This window comes from Loxodonta africana, chromosome X (assembly GCF_030014295.1).
Source record: "Loxodonta africana isolate mLoxAfr1 chromosome X, mLoxAfr1.hap2, whole genome shotgun sequence".
NCBI classification, from domain to species: Eukaryota; Metazoa; Chordata; class Mammalia; order Proboscidea; family Elephantidae; genus Loxodonta; species Loxodonta africana.
The window spans coordinates 141183147-141206101 of NC_087369.1; the positions used below are offsets into that span (position 1 = coordinate 141183147).

The following is a 22955-nucleotide window of genomic DNA, read 5'->3' on the forward strand; positions in this document are numbered from 1 at the left end:
TAAAGTATGCGTTATTTGTGAAAAACTATGGTAATGAATCACAGGATCAGACTGGGTCAAACGGCAGTGAAATGGTGATGGAACTGTAATACTGGAAGAAAATGGGAGGATCGAGGTTCTATGAAGTTTAAAATCAGCTTTCGTCCATCACAGGGGATACTTTCTATTTTATGCAATGGACTATAAAATGTTAAAAGCTCAAATGTAATGGGTTGTGTTTTGAAAGACAACTGTGTTAAAACTGAGTGAATGAGAGGTGCAGTCAGAGATGCAGAACCAGAATAAATCATCAAAGAAATAAGGGAAGATTTTTCCTTAAAAAAGAGATCATTTACAATGTTGAGGATCTGAAAATGGTCAAGGCAAGTTAATTTTTAAAAAGCTTTTCGATTTCTCTTAAACAAAGACTGATGACATTTGAAGTGTAACTTTATTACAGTGGGAACATTTTACAACATTTTAATATTTTATCACAGTTGATAATTTGTACAAACAAAAGAAAAATAATAAGACTCCAAAATTTCAATACAGCTCTTTATACTAACAATAAAACAATACATTGACAGAAACTATCATGTTATTTTAATAACTATTTCAATATGAAGAAAACAGAATGAAGAGCACACATGCTTGTTTGGTGCTAATGACATCATATTTTGCAGTTCTGTAGATGAAGCAAAATGCATAATCTAAGCCAGAAGTTGAAATAGTTCAGGATTAGTATCTAAGGACAAATATTTCAGAAAATATGTACAAAGGTAACCTCTATGCAAGTGTCTTTATATTGCATTTTACTTGGTTTCTCAAATCAAAACTGTGATCTGTTCTCAGTAATACATATTTTTAAAATCCCACACAAAGAGGCAGTTCAGTACAGTGGTTATGAGCTCAGGTTCTATAGTCAGATTTTTGGCTTTATCACTTACTGGCTATGGGATCTTAGGAAGCTTAAGCTCTAGGCCTTAGAGTCCACATTTACAAAGTGAGAATGAAAACAGTTAAACCTATTTCATAGGACTATCACATTGTTTAGATTAAGATAATCCCTGTACTTTGTCCAGCACTTAACACATAGTAAGTTCTCATTAAAAAGCAGCCAGGATTATTACTGATGTTATTGCTACGACTATTTTTTATCACTACCAGTGAAATAGCCACTCTTGAAAATAAAAAACAACAGAAAAGGTCTAGTGGAAGTGAGAGTACAAGAGAAGCAAAGATAGAAGGTTGCGGTCAGGGAACAGAATATTGGATTTCAGAGGTAATGTAGACGAGATCTAGGCTGTGGTTACAGGAGTTTTGGGCTAAAGCAGAGTGATGGTAAAGGTCACTGGAGCTGAGGTTAAGGAATTGTGAGGAGGTTAATAGCTGGTCATAAGGTTTTCACTGGCCAATTTTTTTTGGAAGTAGATCGCCAGGTCCTCCTTCCTAGTCTGTCTTAGTCTGGAAGCTCTGCTGAAACCTGTCCACCATGGGTGATTCTGCTGGTATTTGAGATACTGGTGGCATAGCTTCCAGCATCACCGAAACACACAAGCCATCACAGTACGACAAACTGACAGATGAGTGGATTGACACAGTGGCTGGAACAATGGGCTCAAACACAGCAGTGATTGTGAGGATGGTGCAGGACCAGGCAGTGTTTCGTTCTGTTGCACATAGGGTCGCTCTGAGTTGGAACCAACTCGAAGGCACCTGTCTTAGTCATCTAGTGCTGCTATAGTAGAAATACCACAAGTGGATGACTTTCACAAACAGAAATTTATTCTCTTACCATCAAGGAGGCTAGAAGTCCTAATTCAGGGCACCAGCTCCTGGGAAATCCTTTCTCTCTCTGTCAGCTCTGGGGGAAGGTCCTTGTCATCAGTCTTCCCCTGGTCTAGGAACTTCCCAGTACAGGGACCCTGGGTCCAAAGGATTTGCTCCACTCCCACCACTTCTTTCTTGGTGGCATGAGGTCCCTCTCCTCTGTGATCACATCTCTCTTTTATATCTCAAAAAAGATTGACTCAAAATACAACATAATCCTGTATATTGTGTCCTGCCTCATTAACCGAACTGCCTCTAATCCTGCCTCATTAATATAACAGACAGCTCACTCCCAAGTCGGATCACAACCACAGGCATAGAGGCTAGGATTTATAACACATAGGATAATTGCACCAGATCATAAAATGGAGGACAACCACATAATACAAGAATAATGGCCTGGCCAAGCTGACACACATTTTGGGGGGACACAATTCAATCCATAATGGCACCTAACAACATCGACAATGGTTGGTCATCCACATAATGGTCAATTATCTGTCAGAATGACAGGAAACGAGGTGAAGAGGAACCTTCAGGTGCAAAGACCTCATTGAATGCAGGAGGATAAGTGAGAAGGTGGTGACACAGTCCCACCCTGGGCCTTTCCAGGACCCCCACCCTCCTTTTTCCCAGTTCTCGCTACCTTACACCTACCCCTACTCTAACCACTTTTCCTTTCAAATAAGGAAATCATAAAAATGCTGTACTGTTTCCCAGCAGCACCTTACAAACATGCATTGGGCACGTACTACATGCAAACCACTGTACATAATCCAAGGAGGTTAAATCACTCTTCCTGTCCCAACACCCTGTAATACAGGTGGACAGATGAAAACATGAATATAAACTACATATTGATATCACTGATGCAGAGCGACATAAAATATTTATATATACAACACTTCTCCATGAATAGCAAATGCGAAATAAAAGACTCCCGACAGATCCTTTGCTTATCTCAGTCTCATTTTGTAATCTGTAATATCGCCCTCCCCCGTACCCACATATGGAAGCAGCACTCTTAGTTGTGTGACAGGAAGGCAGCTCCCTTGGGTTGCTTATTGAGACCCTATTTTCATTCAGAGCTGAGCTATCCTACTCCCAATCTCCTCCAATCTGGTTTTCCTAAGGTATGACAGGGGCTGGTTTACCTACAGCTTTACAGTTTGAAGTAAAGAAAGTTTTATGCAGATTCCGGATTTTTATGGAATCTGGATGTTCCTGGATTTCCTGATTGCGGAAATATTCAATTAACCATAGCCAGTGTTTGCCATACTAACAACAAAGAGATACAAAGTCACTTAAAAGGATGACTTGCTATAACTTTAAATATAATGCATGCTGCTTTTCTCTGATATGCCAGAGTGTTCTTTTCAAAAATCATTACTTTATTAATTTTTAAGAAGGAATAAAATCAGCCACTTTAGAAACTAAAGCATTCAAACATATAGTTTTTACATGGTTGAAGTTTAAATCAAATGCGCAGTAGACAAAACAGTACCCAGCCCACTGCCCTCGAGTTGATTCCGAATCATAGTGACCCTATAGGACAGAGAGCTGCCCCACAGAGTTTCCAAGGAGCGCCTGGTGGATTCGAACTGCCGACCTTTTGGTTAGCAGCCGTAGCACTTAACCACTATACCACCATGCTTTCCATAAAACAGTACAGAAAACCTATATACAGAAAGATTTAGAAAAAGCCATCTCCTGGAATTGTACTCTCACCCACCCTCTCTAGCTGCAAGCAGGTCAAATGGACTCAGCTGAAGACCTCACGGACTGGAGAAGAAACAACAGAAAGCACAGTGAAGCCTTCGGCTGGGGCATGAAAAGTAGGAACCAGTCCATGTCGTCAAGAAAAAGCGCTTTTTCCTCCTGCCCTAAGTGCCTGTCTTCAGTCTGAGCTTGGAGAAAGTCCCTGGTCACTTGAACTGGTTGTCAATCAAGGTCCCCTTCATCTTAGCTTTCTTAGCTTCCAGTTCAGCCTGGAGAAGAAGAAAAATGACAAGTCCTGATCCATGATACAAAATTCTGATTTTCCTTCCTTGTTTCTAATTGCCCCAAACACTATCCCTGAATGTTCATTTAGAATATAAATACGAATAGTGGTTCTGGAATCATTAGGAATCTCTAGCAACTGCTTTCTAACCACAGAAAATGAAAATATTTCTATGACAAAGTGGGGTTAAATATACAAGGCTGTGGCCCAAAGGCAACTGGTGCAGGGATTCCAGCAGCCTCAACGCCCCCCAAGGGCAAGGGAATAATATTGTGGCATACTAGTATCCTATTCTTGGAAGAACAAGAAGAAAAACACTGCCCTAGAACAGTGTCACGCAAAGTTGTCTGGTCTGCGAACTGTCACAAGTCTGTGAGCTGTCTATTACTGGTCCATGCATGACATGTACAAGAACTGAGACTAAGCATTTAGAAAAAAAAATAGAATTTGACAAGAGTCATAATAAAATAATCTAATAATAAAAATTGGGGCCAATTTGTTTTTATTATATTTACAAATTACAAATCTGTTCATGACAGAGAATTAAAAAAAAAGCACTGGTCCTTCACCTCAGAAAGTTTCATAAGTATTGCTCTAGACCATGATGGCAAGGCAAAAAAGCTCCTGGGACCTAGCACCTCTGCCACCAAAAAACCCTCTACAGTCATTAAAATAGACAAGTTGCCTTTTGATGAGGCATCAATGCAACGATGTCTGGTTTTAATGAATTATCGTAAGTAAATTATTATCCAAAACCAAAAATGTCAGCAACATCATATATAGATGTGAATCCTCTAACATGAGCCCATGAATAACGCAGAAAACCAGCACGGGTGCTTTAAGCAGCAATGACCAGCCCCAGTGCTGGTACCGCCAAAGTAGCACCATCGCACGTCATTAAACCCTAGGAGAGCATACATAAACTCTGACTTTTTACTCCTCCCCTTGGGTCACAAGTAGCAGATTAAAGTATTATTCCAGTTAGGGCTCTCTAACAAGTATTATAATTTAGAGGGTAGATCTTATGGTTACTGCTACAGGTCAGGGTACACAGACAGTCACGTGGCCAAAGCCCAGAGATAGAAGCATGGCAGCCACCTATACCAGTAACCCCCAGTAGACTTCTTAAAGGATTTCCCTGCCTGGTGGAGGGGCTCTCAGACCAAGAAATCCAAATCATCAAACCCAGTCCCTTTCCACTCCATGCTACTCACCAGCTCTTGCAGCCGCCTCTTGCTCATGCCTTTGCGTTCCAGCTGCTTCTCAATCACTTTGGCATTCTGTGCATAGGAGTCAGCAACTTCCCTCTGAGGGAAACAAGAAGCGTCCTTCAATCAGCAGTCTCATCGATGAATAACAAAGAATATAAGAAACAGTTTCCACTACTCAAATTATGAAATCACTGCAGAAATGGTAGAACTCTGCTCTCTTCCAACTCTTTATCTTTTAAATAATCCAAAAGAGTTCAGGTTTCACCTGAAACCATTTTTAAAATAACAGATAACATCTCTCCCTAAATATCACCATACCGAAGTACGATAACGGAAATTGCTACTACTGCTAAGGATAGACTCACCCACCATCAGACCTGGACCTAAAATAATTTAGTCCAATCGTTTTTAAACTGAAGAGGGAAGGGGGCTTTGTCCCCTAAAGTATGAAAATCACTGATCTAGTCCAACTCCTTCATTTTCAGTTTCCACATATCCCTCAGATGGAGAAGAACAGAGACTAGCCCAGCGTTACACAGTTTCTCACTAGCAAGGTCTAAAAGCAAGGTCTCTAATTATTCTGCTACTCAAATGCTCCACAGTCTCCTTTCCTTTCACCCCATCTCTCCTTGAATTCCAATTCCTATGAAGACAGAAGCACTTACAGCCTCAATCTCCTCTTCCTCTTCATCAATAGTAGACACAGTGACAGAGCTGAACTTCCCCATGTCTTTAGTCCGTTTGGTCATCATCACCTGAAATATCAGGAAGAAGAATTAGTCTAGTTCACCGCAAGAGGATCCGTGAGCCGTGTGTGTATGTGTGTGTATTTGGAGGGGGTACAACTACCTCTTCGGGACAAGCTGGCTGATTGTAAAGCACCAATATTTTTATTTACATAATATTTTTCAAACATTTGCCATCAAGAGTTTTTAAACTACATATAAAAATTAGCCTAGAAAATTGGCCTAATTCATTCCATTCTTAATCATTCACACCGGACAAAGAAGACATGTGAAGGAAATAAATGTGAATAAAAAAACATACAATCTCTGGAACAGGGGAGCCAAGATGGCTGTTTAGTCAGACACACCATGCCATCCCTTTACAGCAAAGGCCCTAGAAACCAAATGAAACAGATACAGGTGACAATCCTGGAACACTGACCATCAAATGAAAGGATAAAAAATTAGATCGAACACCAACTGGAAGAAGAAACTGAACAAAAACAGCGAACAAGGAGAGATACAGAGTGGAGGCGCCCTGCCCGCTGGCCTGGCACAGTGTGCCCATCTTGAGACAAAGCTAGCAGTGATCCCAGGTGAGGAGCGCAGGAAAGCAACTTCCAGAATTCCAAACAGGAGACAAGAGAAACTGCATAGATATACCCCGAGTGAAGCAAGGTGAGCAGGCCATGAACTGGAACTAAAGAGAAAAAATACAGGAAGGAAGGCAAAAGATCCAGGGACCCCAGCATCCACAGAACAGACAGGGAGCCAGGATCCAGAGAAAGGGCAACTCAGCAGCAGCGGTCCCTGACCATTAGGGCAGGCGGCGTGCACAGACTAATAGATCCATAGAATATCAGCAGGAGGTCCCCCACCCGACTGAACCCCAGGCAGCTCCCCCTACACATTTGTTTGGGCCAGGTCCTGATAGCTGGCTGTAGCCAACAGGAAGTGCCCAGGTACCGTCACCTGGTGACCACAGGAGCATACTCTCCCTCCCCCACTCTATTCAAACTATTCCAGAAAATAGAAAAGGAAGCAATACTCCCTAACTCATTCTATGAGGCCAGTATAATCCTGATATCAAAATCAGGCAAAAAAAAAAAAAAAGACACCACTAAAATGAAAATAACAGACCCATATCCCTCATGAATATAGCCACAAAAAATACTTCAAAAAATTCTAGCAAATAGAATTCAGCAGCATATTTAAAAAAAATAATACATCATGATCAAGTGGGATTCATACCAGGGATGCAAGGATGGTTCAACATTAGAAAATCAATCAATGTAATTCACCACATAAATAAAACAAAGGAGAAGAATCACATGACCATCTTAATTGCTGCAGAAAAGGCATTTGATAAAATCCAACACCCCTTCCTGATAAAAACTCTCAGCAAAATATAAATAAAAGAGAAATTCCTCAACATAATTAAGGGCATATATTCAAAACCAAAAGCCAACATTATTCTCAACAGAGAGAGATTGAAAGCAATCCCCTTGAGAACGGGAATGAGACAAGGATGCCCATGATCACCACTCCTATTCAATATTGTACTGGAAGTCCTAGCCAGAGTCATAAGGCAAGAAAGACAAATAAAGGGCATCCAAATTGGTAAGGAAGAAGTTAAACTATCCCCATTCACATACGCCAAGATCCTATATATAGAAAATTCCAGAGACTCTACAAGAAAGTTATTAGAACTAATAGAAGGGTGCAGCGAAGTGGCAGGGTGCGAGATCAACAAACAAAATTAAGGAGAATTCTGAAAAGGAAATCAAGAAAACAATACCATTTACAGTAGTCCCCAAAAAGATAAAATATATAGGAATAAATCTAACCAGAGATGTAAAAGACTTTATACAAAGAAAACTACAAAATACTACCGCAAGAAATCAAGAGACTTACATATATGGAAAAACATACCATGCTCATGGATTGGACGACTTAACACTGTGAAAATGTCAATACTACCCAAAGCGATCTATAGACATAATGCAATCCTGATCCAAATTCCAACAACATTCTTTAATGAAATGGAAAAAAGTAATCTCCAACTTTATATAGAAAGGAAAGAGGCCCCGAATAGCCAAAGCATTCTTGAAGAAGAACATAGTAGGGAACCTCACACTCCCTGATCTCAAAATGTACTATACAGCCATGGTAATCAAAACAGCCTGGTACTGGTACAACGACAGACACACAGACCAATGGAACAGAATTGAGAACCCAGAAGTAAAACTATCCAGCTATGGACAGCTGACCTTTGACAAATGGTCAAGGTCCATTCAGTGGGGGAAGAAACAGTCTCTTTAATAAATGGTGCTGACAAAACTAGATATCCACTTGCAGGAAAATGAAATAGGATCCGTACCTCAAACCATACACAAAAACTAACTCGAAATGGATCAAAGACCTAAACGTTAAACTTAAAACTATAAAGCTTCTGAAAGATAACATAGGAACAAAGCTAATTAATGGCATAGACTATCAAACATAACTAAAAATGCACAAACAACAGAAGATAAACTAGATATCTGGGGCCTCCTAAAAATTAAATACTTAATGTTCATGAAAAGACTTTACCAAAAGAGTAAAAAGATAACCCACAGACTGGGAAAAATATTTTGGCAATGACATATCAGACAAGGGTTTAATCTCTAAAATATATAGAAAATTTCAAAGCCTCAAAAACAAAAAGACAGACAATCCAATCAAAAAATGGGCAAAGGATATGAATAAACACTTTACCAAAGACATTCAGGTGGCTAACAAACACATAAAGAGATGCTCGCAATCATTAGCCATTAACCAAAAAAAACCCTTGCTGTTGAGTTAATTGTGGCTCATAGAGACCCTATGTTGTTATTAGGTGCCGTGGAGTTGGTTCTGACTCATGGAGGCCCTATGCACAACCGAACGAAACACTGCCCAGTCCTGTGCCATCCTCACATTTGTTGCTATGCCTGAGCCCATTGTTGGAGCCACTGTGTCAATCCATCTTGCTGAGGGTCTTCATCTTTTTCGCTGACCCTCTACCTTACCAAGCACGATTTCCTTCTCCAGGGACGGATCCCTACTGACAACATGTCCAAAGTATACGAGACTCAGTCTCGCCATCCTTGTTTCCAAGGAGCATTCAGGTTTTACTTCTTCCAAGACAGATTTGTTTGTTCTTTTGGCAGTCCATGGTATATTTAATATTGTTCACCAACACCATAATTCAAAGGCATCAATTCCTCTTCAGTCTTCCTTATTCACTGCCCAGCTTTCGCATGCATATGAGGCAATCAAAAACACCAAGGCTTGGGTCAGGTGCACCCTACTCCTCTAGGTGACATCTTTGCTCTTCAACACTTTAAAGAGATCTCTTGCAGCGGATTTGCACGATGCAATGTGTCTTTTGATTTTTTTTTGTTCCATAGGGTTTTCTTTTTAATTGTGCTTTAAGTGAAAGTTTACAAATCAAGTCAGTCTCTCATCCAAAAATTTATATACACCTTGCTATATACTCCTAGTTGCTCTCCCCCTAATGAGACAGCACGCTCCTTCACTACACCTTGTATTCCTGTGTCCATTCAGCCAGCTCTGTCCCCCTCTGCCTTCTCATCTTCCCTCCAGACAAAAGCTGACCTCATAGTCTCATGTGTCTATTTGAGCCAAGAAGCTCACTCCTCACCAGTATCATTTTCTATCCTATAAAAAATCCAATCCAATCCCTGTCTGAAGAGTTGGCTTTGGGAATGGTTCCAGTCTTGGCCTAACAGAAGGTCTAGGGACCATGACCTCCAGGGTCCTTCTATTCTCAGTCAGACCATTAAGTCTGGTCTTTGTATGAGAATCTGAGGTCTGCTTCCCACTGCTCTCCTACTCCATCAGGGGTTCTCTGCTGTGTTCCCTGTCAGGCAGTCATTGGTTGTAGCCAGGCACTATCTAGTTGTCTGGTCTCAGGCTAATGTAGTCTCTGGTTTATGTGGCCCTTTCTGTCTCTTGGGCTCATAATTACCTTGTGTCTTTGGAGTTCTTCATTTTCCTTTGCTCCATGTGGGCCAAGACCAATTGATGCATCTTAGATGGTCTCTTGCTAGCGTGTAAGACCATAGATGCCACTCTCCGAAGTGGGATGCAGAATGTTTTCTAATAGATTTTATTATGCCAATTGACCCAGATGTTCCCTGAAACCATGGTTCCCAAACCCCTGCCCCTGCTACTCTTGCCTTCGAAGCATTCGGTTTATTCAGGAAACTTCTCTGCTTTTGCTTTAGTCCAGTTGTGCTGACCTCCCCCGTACTGTATTGTCTTTCCCTTCACCTAAAATAGTTCTTGTCTCTTACCTAATTAGTGAATACCGCTCTCTCCTCCTCCCTCCCTCCCTCCCCACTCTCCTAACCATCAAAGAGTATTTTCTTCTCTGTTTAAATTATTTCTTGAGTTCTTATAATAGTGGTCTCATACAATATTTGTCCTTTTGCAACTGACTAATTTCACTCAGCATAATGCCTTCCAGATTTCTTCATGTTATGAAATGTTTCATGGATTCATCATTGTTCTTTATTGATGCATAGTATTCCATTTTGTGAATATACCATAATTTATCCATTCATCCGTTGATGGGCACCTTGGTTGGTTCCATCTTTTTGCTATTGTAAACAGTGCTGCAATGAACATGGGTGTGCATATAGCTGTTTGTGTAAAGGCTCTTATTTCTCTAGGATATATTCCAAGGAGTGGGATTGCTGGATCGTAAGGTAGTTCTATTTCTAGCTTTTTAAGGAAGCGCCAAATCAATTTCCAAAGTGGTTGTACCATTTGACATTCCCACCAGCAGCGTAGAAGTGTTCCAATCTCTCCACAGCCTCTCCAACATTTATTCTTTTGTGTTTTCTGGATTAATGCCAGCCTTGTTGGAGTGAGATGAAATCTCATTGTAGTTTTGATCTGCATTTTTCTAATGGCTAATGATCGTGAACATTTCCTCATGTATCTGTTAGCTACCTGAATGTCTTCTTTAGTGAAGTGTCTATTCATATCTTTTGCCCATTTTTTAATTGGGTTATTTGTCTTTTTGCAGTTGAGTTTTTGCAGTATCATGTAGATTTCAGAGATCAGGCACTGATCAGAAACGTCATAGATAAAAACTTTTTCCCAGTCTGTAGGTAGTCTTTTTACTCTTTTGGTGAAGCCTTTGGATGAGCATAGGTGTTTGATTTTTACGAGCTCCCAGTTATTTAGTTTCTATTCTGCACTGCTAATAATGTTTTATATACAATTTATGCCATGTATTAGGGTTCCTAGCGTTGTCCCTATTTTTTCTTCCATGATCTTTATCGTTTTAGATTTTATCTTTAGGTTTTTGATCCATTTTGAGTTAGTTTTTGTGCCTGGTATGAGGCATGGGTCTTGTTTCATGTTTTTACAGATAGATATCCAGTTATGCCATCCTTTGATTTCTTGAGTGCTGCTTCCACGGGTGTTGATTGTGGGTCCAAGTAAAATGAAATCCTTGACAACGTCAATCTTTTCTCCGTTTATCATGATGTTGCTCATTGGTCCAGTTGTGAGGATTTTTGTTTTCTTTATGTTGAGGTATAATTCACACTGAAGGCTTTCAGCAAGCAAGGTTGTGTCATCTGCATAACGCAGGATGTTAGTCTTCCTCCAATCCTAATGCCCTGTTCTTCTTCATACAGTCCAGCTTCTCAGATTATTTGCTCAGCATACAGATTGAATAGATATGGTAAAAGGATACAACCCTGACGCACACCTTTCCTGACCTTAAACCAATCAGTATCCCCTTGTTCTGTCCGAACGACTGCCTCTTGATCTATGAACAAGTTCCTCATGAGCACAATTAAGTGTTCTGGAATTCCCATTCTTTGCAATGTTATCCATAATTTGTTATGATCCACACAGTTGAATGCCTTTGCATAGTCAATAAAACACAGGTAAACATCCTTCTGGTATTCTCTGCTGTCAGTCAGGATCCATCTGACATCAGCAGTGATATCTCCGGTTCTATGTCCTCTTCGAAATCTGGCTTGAATTTCTGATAGTTTGCTGTTGATGTACTGCTGTAGCCGCTTTTGAATGATCTTCAGCAAAATTTTGCTTCCATGTGGTACTGATGATATTGTTTGATAATTTCTGCATTCCGTTGGATCACCTTTCTTGGGAATGGACATAAACACAGATCTCTTCCAGTCAGTTGGCCAGGTAGCTGTCTTCCAAATTTCTTGGCAAAGACAAGTGAGCACTTCCAGAGCTGTATCCGTTTGTTGAAATATCTCAGAGAGACCCTTCAGTTGTGTGTAACTGTATATACGTATTTGTATGTGCTACATGTAGAGCACATAGTGGACACAGTTATGGAAACTTCTTAGACATCTCCAAACACCTCGTGGGACTGAGTTAGTGGGCTTGAAGGCTAAGGACCATAGTCTCAGGGGACATCTAGCTGAATTGGCATAGTACAGTTCATAAAGATAATGTTCTACATCCCAGTTTAGTGAGTAGCATCTGGGGTCTTAAAAGCTTGTGAGCAGCCACCTAAGATACAACTATTGGTCTCTTCTCATCTGGAGCAAAGAAGAGTAAAGGAAACCAAAGACTCAAGGAAGAAATTATTCCAAAAGACTAATGGCCTATATGAACCACAGCCTCCTCTAGCCTGAGACCAGAACTAGATGGTGCCCAGCTGCCACTACTGATAGCTCTGACCAGGGACACAATAGAGGGTCCTGGTTAGAATGGGAGAAAAATGTAGAACAAAACTCAAATTCATAAAAAAGAGCAGGCTTACTGGAAGGATAGAGATAGAGGAACTCCTGGAACTATCACTCTAAGATACCCTTTTAACCTGGAACTGAGGCTATTCTGGAGGTCACCTTTCAGGTAAATAATAGATTGGCCTATAAAATAAACAATAATACCCACGAGGAATGTGCTCCTTAGAACAATCAACTAAAGACCAAATGAGCAACATTTGCCCAAAAGCAAAGACGAGATGGCAAGGAGGGGCAGGGAAACCGGAGGGATGGAAACGTGGAAGGCGGGGTGGAAATGGGGAGAGGGCTGACATATTGTAGGGAGAGCAACCAACGTCACAAAACAATTTGTATATGAATTGTTGAATGGAAAACTAATTTGTTATGTAAACTTTCACCTAAAACACAACAAAATGTTTAAAAAAAAAACAACATACAATTTCTAACCTTACAGGGCAACTGTAGGAAAGAGGGCAGATAACATATGTTACGATTCTTTAACATCTGCTTATACACAAAAATAGCATTCTTTATAAAGAATGTATCCATAAAGGAGAGTTTCTCATGCACTATAATCTTATTTTAAAATGCAGGCCTAAATCTGTAGCTATATTAAACCAGCTGGTTTCCTTCGATGATAATTACCTTCTTGGGAGGCTCTTGTTTCTGAGTGTATATATTCGTTTTCCCAAAACCCTGGCCAAACTTGACCACTGCTCCATCCACAATGAAGGTGACGGGAGCGTTCTTGGGCTGGGACTGGTAGAAGAGTGGTAGTCCACACCTGCAAACAGCACAGTGAATCTCAGCATCCAAATCCCCAAAACAGCAACTCACAAAGTATGCTTGGACTCTGGAAATATTCTTGTTGTGGCATAAACATGATTAGCCCTTCCCAATGTTTCCCCAAACTACTTGGCAAGAATCACGTAGGGTGCTTGTTAAAGTTGCCCATCAGATGCCTAGGAACCTCCCCATAAGGTCCTGATTCAGCAAATCTGAGCGGTGAGATCTGGGACTTGTCATTTTAATCAGCATCCCAGGGGTTTCTTATCATTAGACAAGTTTGGGAAACACTGGCTCATACTGTTGATTTTTTCCAGTCAAAACTGCTACCGTTCTTCCCAGGCATCTGGGTAACCAGTTTGGGGGTTTTGTCTAGCTTTTTCTGTGTGTGCATGTGTGTTTTGTTTTTGCAGCGTGAAGAGGGAGTGCAAAGGCTCCACTGCAGTGGTCTGCAAAATAATCCCTGTAGTAGTTTCCATACTACTTTCTTTGGCTGACCCATATTATATTTTTTTGAGCTAAATAAAGTAGACCTATAAGATATGATGCAGTCTTGGGGTATAGCAAACAGTTAACGCTCTTGACCGCTAACTGAAAAGTTGGAGGTTTGAGTCCATCCAGAGGTGCCTTGAAACAAAGGCCTGGCAACCTAATTTCTAAAAATCAGCCACTGAATACTCTATGCAGCACAGTCCTACTCTGACATATGAGAGGTCCCCATGAGTCAGAAGTGACTCAACAGCAACTGCTGTTTTTTAAAATAAGATATGATAAAAACCAGTTTAACCAATCCAGTATGACTGTGAGCTAAAATGGCTTCTTATCCATTTTCCCCTACTTAATTCTTCTAGTCCAAATCCTCTGATGTACCTGTGGAAAGACTGAACTACTATAGTTTAATATTCTCACCATTAATAGCATAAGGCTAGAAATAATTTTTTTTTTTTGCTTTAAATATTATTCTCTAAACTAAGGTTCTTAGGTCTGTGATCCTATAATAAACTTTATTAACAGGTCTGGATTAAATTACACTGTGTTCCATTTACCATATGACCCAGCAATCCTGTTCCAAAAGAAAACATACATCCCTGCCAATTTTTATACTAGAATGTTCATAGAAGCTTCATTCGTAATAGCCCAAAATGGCAACAACCCAAATGTCCTTCAATGGGTAAGCGGTTAAACAAACTATGGTACAACCATACAATGGCACACTATTGAGCAGTACAGAACTACTGACACATGCAACAACTTGAATAAATCCCAAATGCAATGTACTAAGTGAAAGAACACAAGAGCATGCATTGTAGGCCAAAAACCCACTGCTGTCACGTCAGTTCCAACTCTTACCAACCCTTTAGGACAGAGTAGAACTGCCCCACAGGGTTTCCAAGGCTGTAATCTCTACAGAAGCAGACTGCCACAGCCTTCTCGCACTGAGCTGCTGGTGGGTCTGAACAACTGACCTTTCAGTTAGCAGCCGCATGCTCAGCCACTGCACCACCAGGGTAGAATACATATTATAGAATTTACATAAAATTTGAGAAAAGGCAAAACTATAGAGACAGAAAGCAGAACAGTGGTTGTGAGAAGAGGGGGCAGGGGAGGGGATTGACTGCAAAGGGCAAACGGGATGTTGGAAATGTTCTGTATAGTGATGGTGGTGGTGTTACATGACTGTATGCTTTTATCAAAACTCATCATATTATACACTTAAAATTGGCATATTTTACTGTATGTAAATTACATTTCAACTTTTACATATTATACTATGCTAAAAACACATTTTTGTGGCCAGCTGGTCAGGGATGAAACTTCTGACTAGTCTCTTGGGGGAGGGTATTGGCATTTGTATAGTTGAAGTTTGAAGGCAGTTGAGATTATAAGGATGAGGACATTAACAGAATTGTACGCAAACAATTATTTTCCTAACATAGTACGCTTCCATGTGCTTATAAGCTTGGAGAAACCCACACTGTTAATACTTACTTTGCACACTTCTTCCGGTACTGTCGTTCAATGCCTTCAGGCCTGCACAAAAAATAGAAGTTTTTATAAAAAAAAGATATAAACAAATCTCATAAGCTACCATCCTCACCATCTCATTTCTCCAAATGCCAACAAGGCCTTTCAAAAGTTCTCATCAATCAACTGGTTAGTTAAACATCTATTAATTATAAAAGTTCTAGCATTCCTTCCTTCCTCCCCTCAGGAAACATTTACTGACCCCCTAATGTGGGCCAGGCGTCTCCCTGACAGAGGAGGAGGAGGAGGAGGAGAAAGAGGAGTCATTGTTGTTGGTAGTTGCTGTGGAGTCGATTCCGACTCACCCTGACCCCATGTGTCTCAGAGTAGAACTGCTCCAGAGGATTTTCAAGGCTGTAACCTTTTGGAAGCAGATCGCCAAGCCTGACTTCCGAGGAGCCTCTGGATGGGTTCAAACTCCCAACGTTTCAGCTAATAGTCAAAGTTGTAGTCATAATGGTTATAATAGTAATGATAGTATCTGTAGTCATAATAGCAGCAGACACTTACATGGCTGTTACTATGTGCCAGGAGCTATCCTAAAATGTACACATATTAATTCATTTAATCCTCACAATAACCCTATGAGGTATAAAGCCCACTGCCATCGAGTCAATTTCAATTCATAGTGACCCTACAGGATACAGCAGAACTGCCCCGTAGGGTTTCCAAGGAGCCCCTGGTGGATTTGAACTGCCAACCATTTGGTTAGCAGCCGTAGCTCTTAACCACTATGCCACCGGGGCCCCATCAGGTATAAGTGCTATTATTATTCTCATTTTACAGACGAGGGAACCTAAGCACAAAGCAATTACAGAAGGTCGCAGAGTTAGGGAGTACAGTAGGTAGAATTCAAGCCCAGGCAGTCAAGCTCAAGAGCACACACAATACAGCCAACCCATATATAAAAAGACCCAATTCCACCCACACAGTTGCTTAACAGAAACCTGGGATTCATTCTTGATACTTCTCTTTCCCTCATCTCCCACACTACTTCATCACCAATCCTGTGGGTTTTATTTCCAAAACAGACCTTAAATCTACTTTTCTCCACTTCCCCTGCCACCACCTTTGCCTAGGCCGCCAGTATCTCTTCCCTCAACTCCTATAATCGCTTCCTAACTGCTCTCCTCACTTCCCCTATCTTGTTTGTTTCCATTTTTTAACAGATAAGACATGCACATGGCGTACCTAAGAGCCTAAAATGAAAAGTTAATATTCACCCCACCTGATCTTCCACCCCCCTTTCCCCAGTTCTCTTCCCCAGAGGCAAATGCTGTTTCTGGTTTCTTCTTGTATTCCTCCCAGAGACAGTCTACATATAGAAGAAAAGAGTCCTTATTGATACATAAAGAAAATCTATTTTTTCCTTTTTTAAATACAAATGTAGCATACTGTGTACTGTCCTTTTTTGCACTTAAAATATACTTTGGTTTATATATACATATGTGTCTATATATATATATATAAACTGGGTTTATATATATCTCTTAGTGATCTTTCCCTACCACTAGATGAAGAGTTGCTTCATTCTTCCAAAGGGCTGCATTGTATTCCTTCATATGGATGAACCAAAATGTCTTTCATCTGTTGGATAAATTCTGAGCCCTGTGTACATTTTAAATTCTGGTAGATATCGCCAAATTACTCTGTACAGAAGTTCAACCAATTTACATTCTCATCATCAATGTACTGAGAATGCCTGTTTCCCTAAGTCTCACCAACACAGTATGTTATTAAATTGTATCACTGCCAATCTGACGTGTGAAAAACGGGACCTCTTAATTACCATTTCTTTTTTAAGATTGAAGTTAATAAACATCTTTTCATATATTTAATAGCCATTTGTATTTTCTTTTCGCAAACAGTTGGTTCTTATCAATTTTATTTTACATTAAGGAGACTTGCAAATACTAAGGTGCCTGATGGCACAGTGATTAAGCACTCAGCTGCTAATTGAAAGGTCAGCGGTTCAAACCCACCAGCCCCTCTGCAGGAGAAAGATGTGGCAGGCTGCTTCTGTAATAATTTCAGCCTTGGAAACCCTATGGGGCAGTACTACTCTGTCCTAACCAAAATAAAACAAACCCACTGCCATAAAGTTGATTCTGACTCATAGCAACCCTATAGGACAGGGGAGAACTGCCCCATAGGGTTTTCAAGGAATGCCTGGTGGCTTTGAACTACCGACCTTTTGGTCAGCATCCGTAGCTCTTAGCCACTATACCACCTGGGTTTCCTACTCTGTTCTATAGGTTATGAGTTAGAATCAACTGGACAGCGATGGGTTTGGTTTTTTTTTTTTTTTTCCTTTTGGCAAATACTTTTTACCCACTGCATAAATTTTATATTCTTGTGTGGTCAGATCCTTTTTTGGTTTGTTTTTAATGGCTTCCAAGTTTGTATCACACTTAGCTACGCCTTCCCTACTCCAAATTCATTTTTTTTAATTTGATTACTTATTCTATAACCCGCTTCCACAACCATTCCATTCCAAACGATTCTCTAAATAGAGGTAAAACCCAACCAAGCCCGTTGCCATTGAGTTGATTCCAACTCATAGCGACCCTACAGGACAGAGTAGAACTGCCCCATAGAGTTTCCAAGGAGTGCTTGGTAGATGTGAACTGCCGACCTTTTGGTTGGCAGACGCAGTACTTAACCACTGTGCCACCAGGGTTTCCAAATAGAAGTAAGAGTGGCCTTAAAATATAAGCTGTATCATGTCACTCGCATCTGCTTAAAACCCTTTAACAGCTTTCCAAGACACTTAGAATAAAATCCAAGCTCCTTACCATGGCCTACCAGGTACCAACTGAGTACATAACCAGGTCCCTGCCTCATCTCAGACATTCTTTCCTTCCCTCACTATGCTCTGGCCACACCACTCTTTCTTCTGTTCTTTGAACAAGCACGTTCCTACCTCTAAGCCTTCATACATGCTCTTCTCTCTGTCCGGAATGTTCTTCTCACCACTTCGCCATGGCCACCCCTTCTCATCTTTTTTTGGTCTCTGTTCAAATATCACCTAGTCAGAGAGGACTTCCCTGACCATACTTTCTAAGAGGTTTTCACGTGATTCTCTATATCGACTCTTTGTTTCATTTACATCACTTTCTACAACTGCAATTATTTTATTTTTCTCTTTACTAATTTTCTGTCCGTCACCCCACTACACTGTAAGTTCCATGAGACCAGAGACCGTGTCTGTGTTTCACCACTCTAACCCCAGAGCTGAGCAAAGTCCTGAAAACAAAGTAGATGTGTAATAAATACGGTTGAATGAATTCTTCCAAGAATTCAGTTTGGTAAGGAAAAGTTATATAATCAAGGAGGTAAGTTCTGAAATGTAGGAATGTATGTGAAGCCTGTGAGAGCTGGAACTCAATGGGACTGCCTTGTTTTTCTGGATCTTGCAAGTTTTCCACCTTTGACAGGGTACAGTCACAACTTTTCTATCATTCCTTTTACTGGAAAATATTTAGGTCTTCCTTCTCTAACAGGTTTCCACCTTACACAGTTTCAGGCTTTTGCAGGTTTTACTGTATAAAGGTAATGGGAACACTGAGGTGGGAGCACCAAAGTCTGTCTGAGGCAGTCAGGCAAGGCAGCACGAGGAGGTGATGTTCAAGCCAACACTCCTGATAAAAATGGTATTTAAGGCTGAGGGAATACTATGTGCAAAGTCAAAACAGCACAGGATACTCAGGGAATTTCAAATACTCTAATGTTATTAGAACCTAAACATTAACAGAGTCGTGAGGATGGTGTGGGGAGTTACTGCTTGAGGGGTACTGAGTTACTGTTTGCAGTGATGAAAAAATTTAGAAATGGATAGTGGGGATGGTTGTACCACATGGTGAAAATAATTAAGATCACTGAACTGTACACTTAAAAATGGTTAAAATGGATCATTAGCCATTAGAGAAATGCAGATCAAAACTACAATGATATTTCATCTCACTCCAACAAAAAAAACAAGGGTGGCATTAATCCAAAAAACACAAAATAATAAATGTTGGAGAGGCTGTGGAGAGATTGGAACACTTCTACACTGCTGGTGGGAATGTCAAATGGTACAACCACTTTGGAAATCAATTTGGCGCTTCCTTAAAAAGTTAGAAATGGAACTATCGCACGATCCAGCAATCTCACTCCTTGGAATATATCCTAGAGAAATAAGAGCCTTTACACGAACAGATATATGCACACCCATGTTTATTGCAGCACTGTTTACAATAGCAAAAAGATGGAAGCAACCTAATGGATAAATAAATTTTGGTATAGTCACACAATGGAATACTACGCATTGATAAAGAACAGTGAGGAACCTGTGAAAAATTTCATAACATGGAGGAACCTGGAAGGCATTGTGCTGAGTGAAATTAGTTGCAAAAGGACAAATATCATATAAGGCCACTATTATAAGAACTTGAAAAATAGTTTAAACTGAGAAGAAAACATTCTTTTGTGGTTATGAGAGCGGGGAGGGAGGGAGGCTGGGAAAGGGGTATTCAATAATTAGACAGTAGATAAGAACTACTTTAGGTGAAGGGAAAGACAGCACACAATACGGGGGGGTCAGCACAATTGGACTAAACCAAAACCAAAGAAGTTTCCTGAATAAACTGAATACTTTGAAGGCCAGTGTAGCAGGGGCACGGGTTTGCGGACCATGGTTTCAGGGGACATCTAAGTCAAGTGGCATAATAAAATCTATGAAGAAAACATTCTGCATCCCGCTTTAAAGAGTGGCGTCTGGGGTCTTAAAATGCTAGCAAGCAGCCATCTAAGATGCATCAATTGGTCTCAACCCACCTGGATCAAAGGAGAATGAAGAACACCAAGGACACGAGGCAATTACGAGCCCAAGAGACAGAAAGGGCCACATGAACCAGCGACTACATCATCCTGAGACCAGAAGAACTAGATGGTGCCCGGCTACAACCGATGACTGCCCTGACAGGGAACACAACAGAGAACCCCTGAGGGAGCAGGAGAGCAGTGGGATGCAGACCCCAAATTCTCGTAAGACCATTCTTAATGGTCTGACTGAGACTAGAGGGACCCCGGTGGTCATGGCTCCCAGGCCTTCTGTTGGCCCAGGACAGGAACCGTTCCTGAAGCCAACTCTTCAGATATGGATTGGACTGGACAATGGTTTGGAGAGGGATGCTGGTGAGGAGTGAGCTTCTTGGATCTGGTGGACACTTGAGACTATGTTGGCATCTCCTGCCTGGAGGGGAGATGAGAGGGTGGAGGGGGTTAGAAGCTGGCGAAATGGACATGAAAAGAGAGAGTGGAGGGAGAGAGCAGGCTGTCTCATTAAGGGGAGAGTAATTGCGAGTATGTAGCAAAGTGTATATGGGTTTTTCTGTGAGAGACTGACTTGATTTGTAAACTTTCACTTAAAGCACAATAAAAATTATAAAAATAAAAAAATGGTTAAAATGGCCAATTTTGTGTTACATAATTTTTTAAATAATTTTTATTGTGCTCTCTCCCTCTACTCTCTCTTTTCATGTCCATTTCGCCCCAGCTTCTAACCCTCTCCACCCTCTCATCTCCCCTCCAGGCAGGAGATGCCAACATAGTCTCAAGTGTCCACCTGATCCAAGAAGCTCACTCCTCACCAGCATCCCTCTCCAACCCATTGTCCACTCCAATCCATGTCTGAAAAGTTGACTTTGGGAACAGTTCCTGTCCTGGGCCAACAGAAGTCTGGGGGCCATGGCCACCAGGGTCCTTCTAGTCTCAGTAAGATCATGAAGTCTGGTCTTATGAGAATTTGGGGTCTGCATCTCACTGCTGTTCTGCTCCCTCAGGGGTTCTCTGTTGTGCTCCCTGCCAGGGCAGTCATCGATTGTAGCCGGGCACCATCTAGTTCTTCTGGTCTCAGGATGATGTAGTCGCTGGTTCATGTGGCCCTTTCTGTCTTGGGCTCGTAATTGCCTCGCGTCCTTGGTGTTCTTCATTCTCCTTTGATCCAGGTGGGTTGAGACCAATTGATGCATCTTAGATGGCTGCTTGCTAGCGTTTAAGACCCCAGATGCCACTCTTCAAAGCGGGATGCAGAATGTTTTCTTCATAGATTTTATTATGCCACTTGACTTAGATGTCCCCTGAAACCATGGTCCGCAAACCTGTGCCCATGCTACACTGGCCTTCAAAGAATTCAGTTTATTCAGGAAACTTCTTTGATTTTGGTTTAGTCCAATTGTGCTGACCCTCCCGTATTGTGTGCTGTCTTTCCCTTCACCTAAAGTAGTTCTTATCTACTATCTAATTAGTGAATGCTCCTCTCCCAGCCTCCCTCCCTCCCCGCTCTCGTAACCACAAAAGAATGTTTTCTTCTCAGTTTAAACTATTTTTCAAGTTCTTATAATAGTGGCCTTATACAATATTTGTCCTTTTGCAACTGACTGATTTCACTCAGCATTAATTCCTTCCAGGTTCCTCCATGTTATGAAATGTTTCACAGATTCCTCACTGTTCTTTATCAATGCGTAGTATTCCATTGTGTGACTATACCATAATTTATTTATCCATTCATCCATTGATGGGCACCTTGGTTGCTTCCATCTTTTTGCTGTTTGTGTTACATAATTTTTACCACAAAAAATTTTTTAAAAAATCAAATCAACAGAGTACTATCAAACTTACACAAATAAAAAAGGATTATAAGAGAACAGCATGAACAACTGTATGTTAACAAATTAGATAACCTAGATGAAATGGACGAATTCCCAGAAAGACAAAGACTCCAAAAACTAACTCAAGAGGAAGCAGAAATCTGAATAGACCTGTAAAAATGAGATTAAATTAGTAATCAAAAAACTTCCCACAAAGAAAGCCCAGGATCAGATGGCTTCTTGCTGAATTTTACCAAATGATTAAAGAAAGATTATCACTAATCCTCCAATTAATCCTAGGGGGCCACATAACACTCTTACCAAAGCCAAAGACACCACAAGACAGACCAGTATCCCTTATGAATATAAAAAAATGAATATAGATGATGTGAAAATCCTCAACAAAATACTAAAAAAAAAAAAAAAACTTGCGGTCGAGTCGATTCTGACTCATAGCAACCCTTTAGGACAGAGTAGAACTGCCTCATAGGGTTTCCAAGGAGTCGGTGGTAGATTCAAACTGCTGACCTTTTGGTTAGCACTCGGGCTCTCAACCAGAGCCCCAACAAAGTACTAACAAACTGAATCTAGCAGCATATTAAAAGGATTATACACCATGACCATTTGGAATTTATTCTGGGTTGGGTTCCAAGGTTGGTTCAACATAGAAAAATTAATCACTGTTATATACCATATTAATAAAATAAAGGGGAAAAAAACTCCATGATCATTTCAATAGACACAAAAAAGTACCTGACAAAATCCAACGCCCTTTCATGATTTAAAAAAACACTCAAGAAATTAGGAATAGAAGGGATCTTCTTCAACCTGATAAAGGGTATCTACAAAAAACTCACAGTTAATGGTACGAAACCCTGGTGGCATAGTGTTTAAGTGCTATGGTTGCTAACCAAAAGGTCAGCAGTTGAAGTCCACCAGGCACTCCTCGTAAACTCTATGTGGCAGTTCTACCCCGCCCTATAGGGTCACTATGA

At 40.7% G+C, this 22955-nt stretch overlaps 1 protein-coding gene across 1 annotated transcript in view; it reads right to left on the reverse strand.

Annotated features, from left to right (window-relative positions):
• Positions 1-386: 386 nt before the first annotated feature.
• STEEP1 (STING1 ER exit protein 1) overlaps positions 387-22955 on the reverse strand; it is a 38059-nt gene continuing 15490 nt past the window's right edge. Inside the window, exons 3-7 of the mRNA XM_003414783.4 lie at positions 15293-15334; positions 13163-13301; positions 5688-5777; positions 5026-5118; positions 387-3797 (exon numbers count right to left, since the gene is read on the reverse strand). Of these exons, the coding sequence (XP_003414831.1) occupies positions 3735-3797; positions 5026-5118; positions 5688-5777; positions 13163-13301; positions 15293-15334 (427 nt within the window). The 3' untranslated portion in view covers positions 387-3734. The remainder of the gene's footprint in view (positions 3798-5025; positions 5119-5687; positions 5778-13162; positions 13302-15292; positions 15335-22955) is intronic.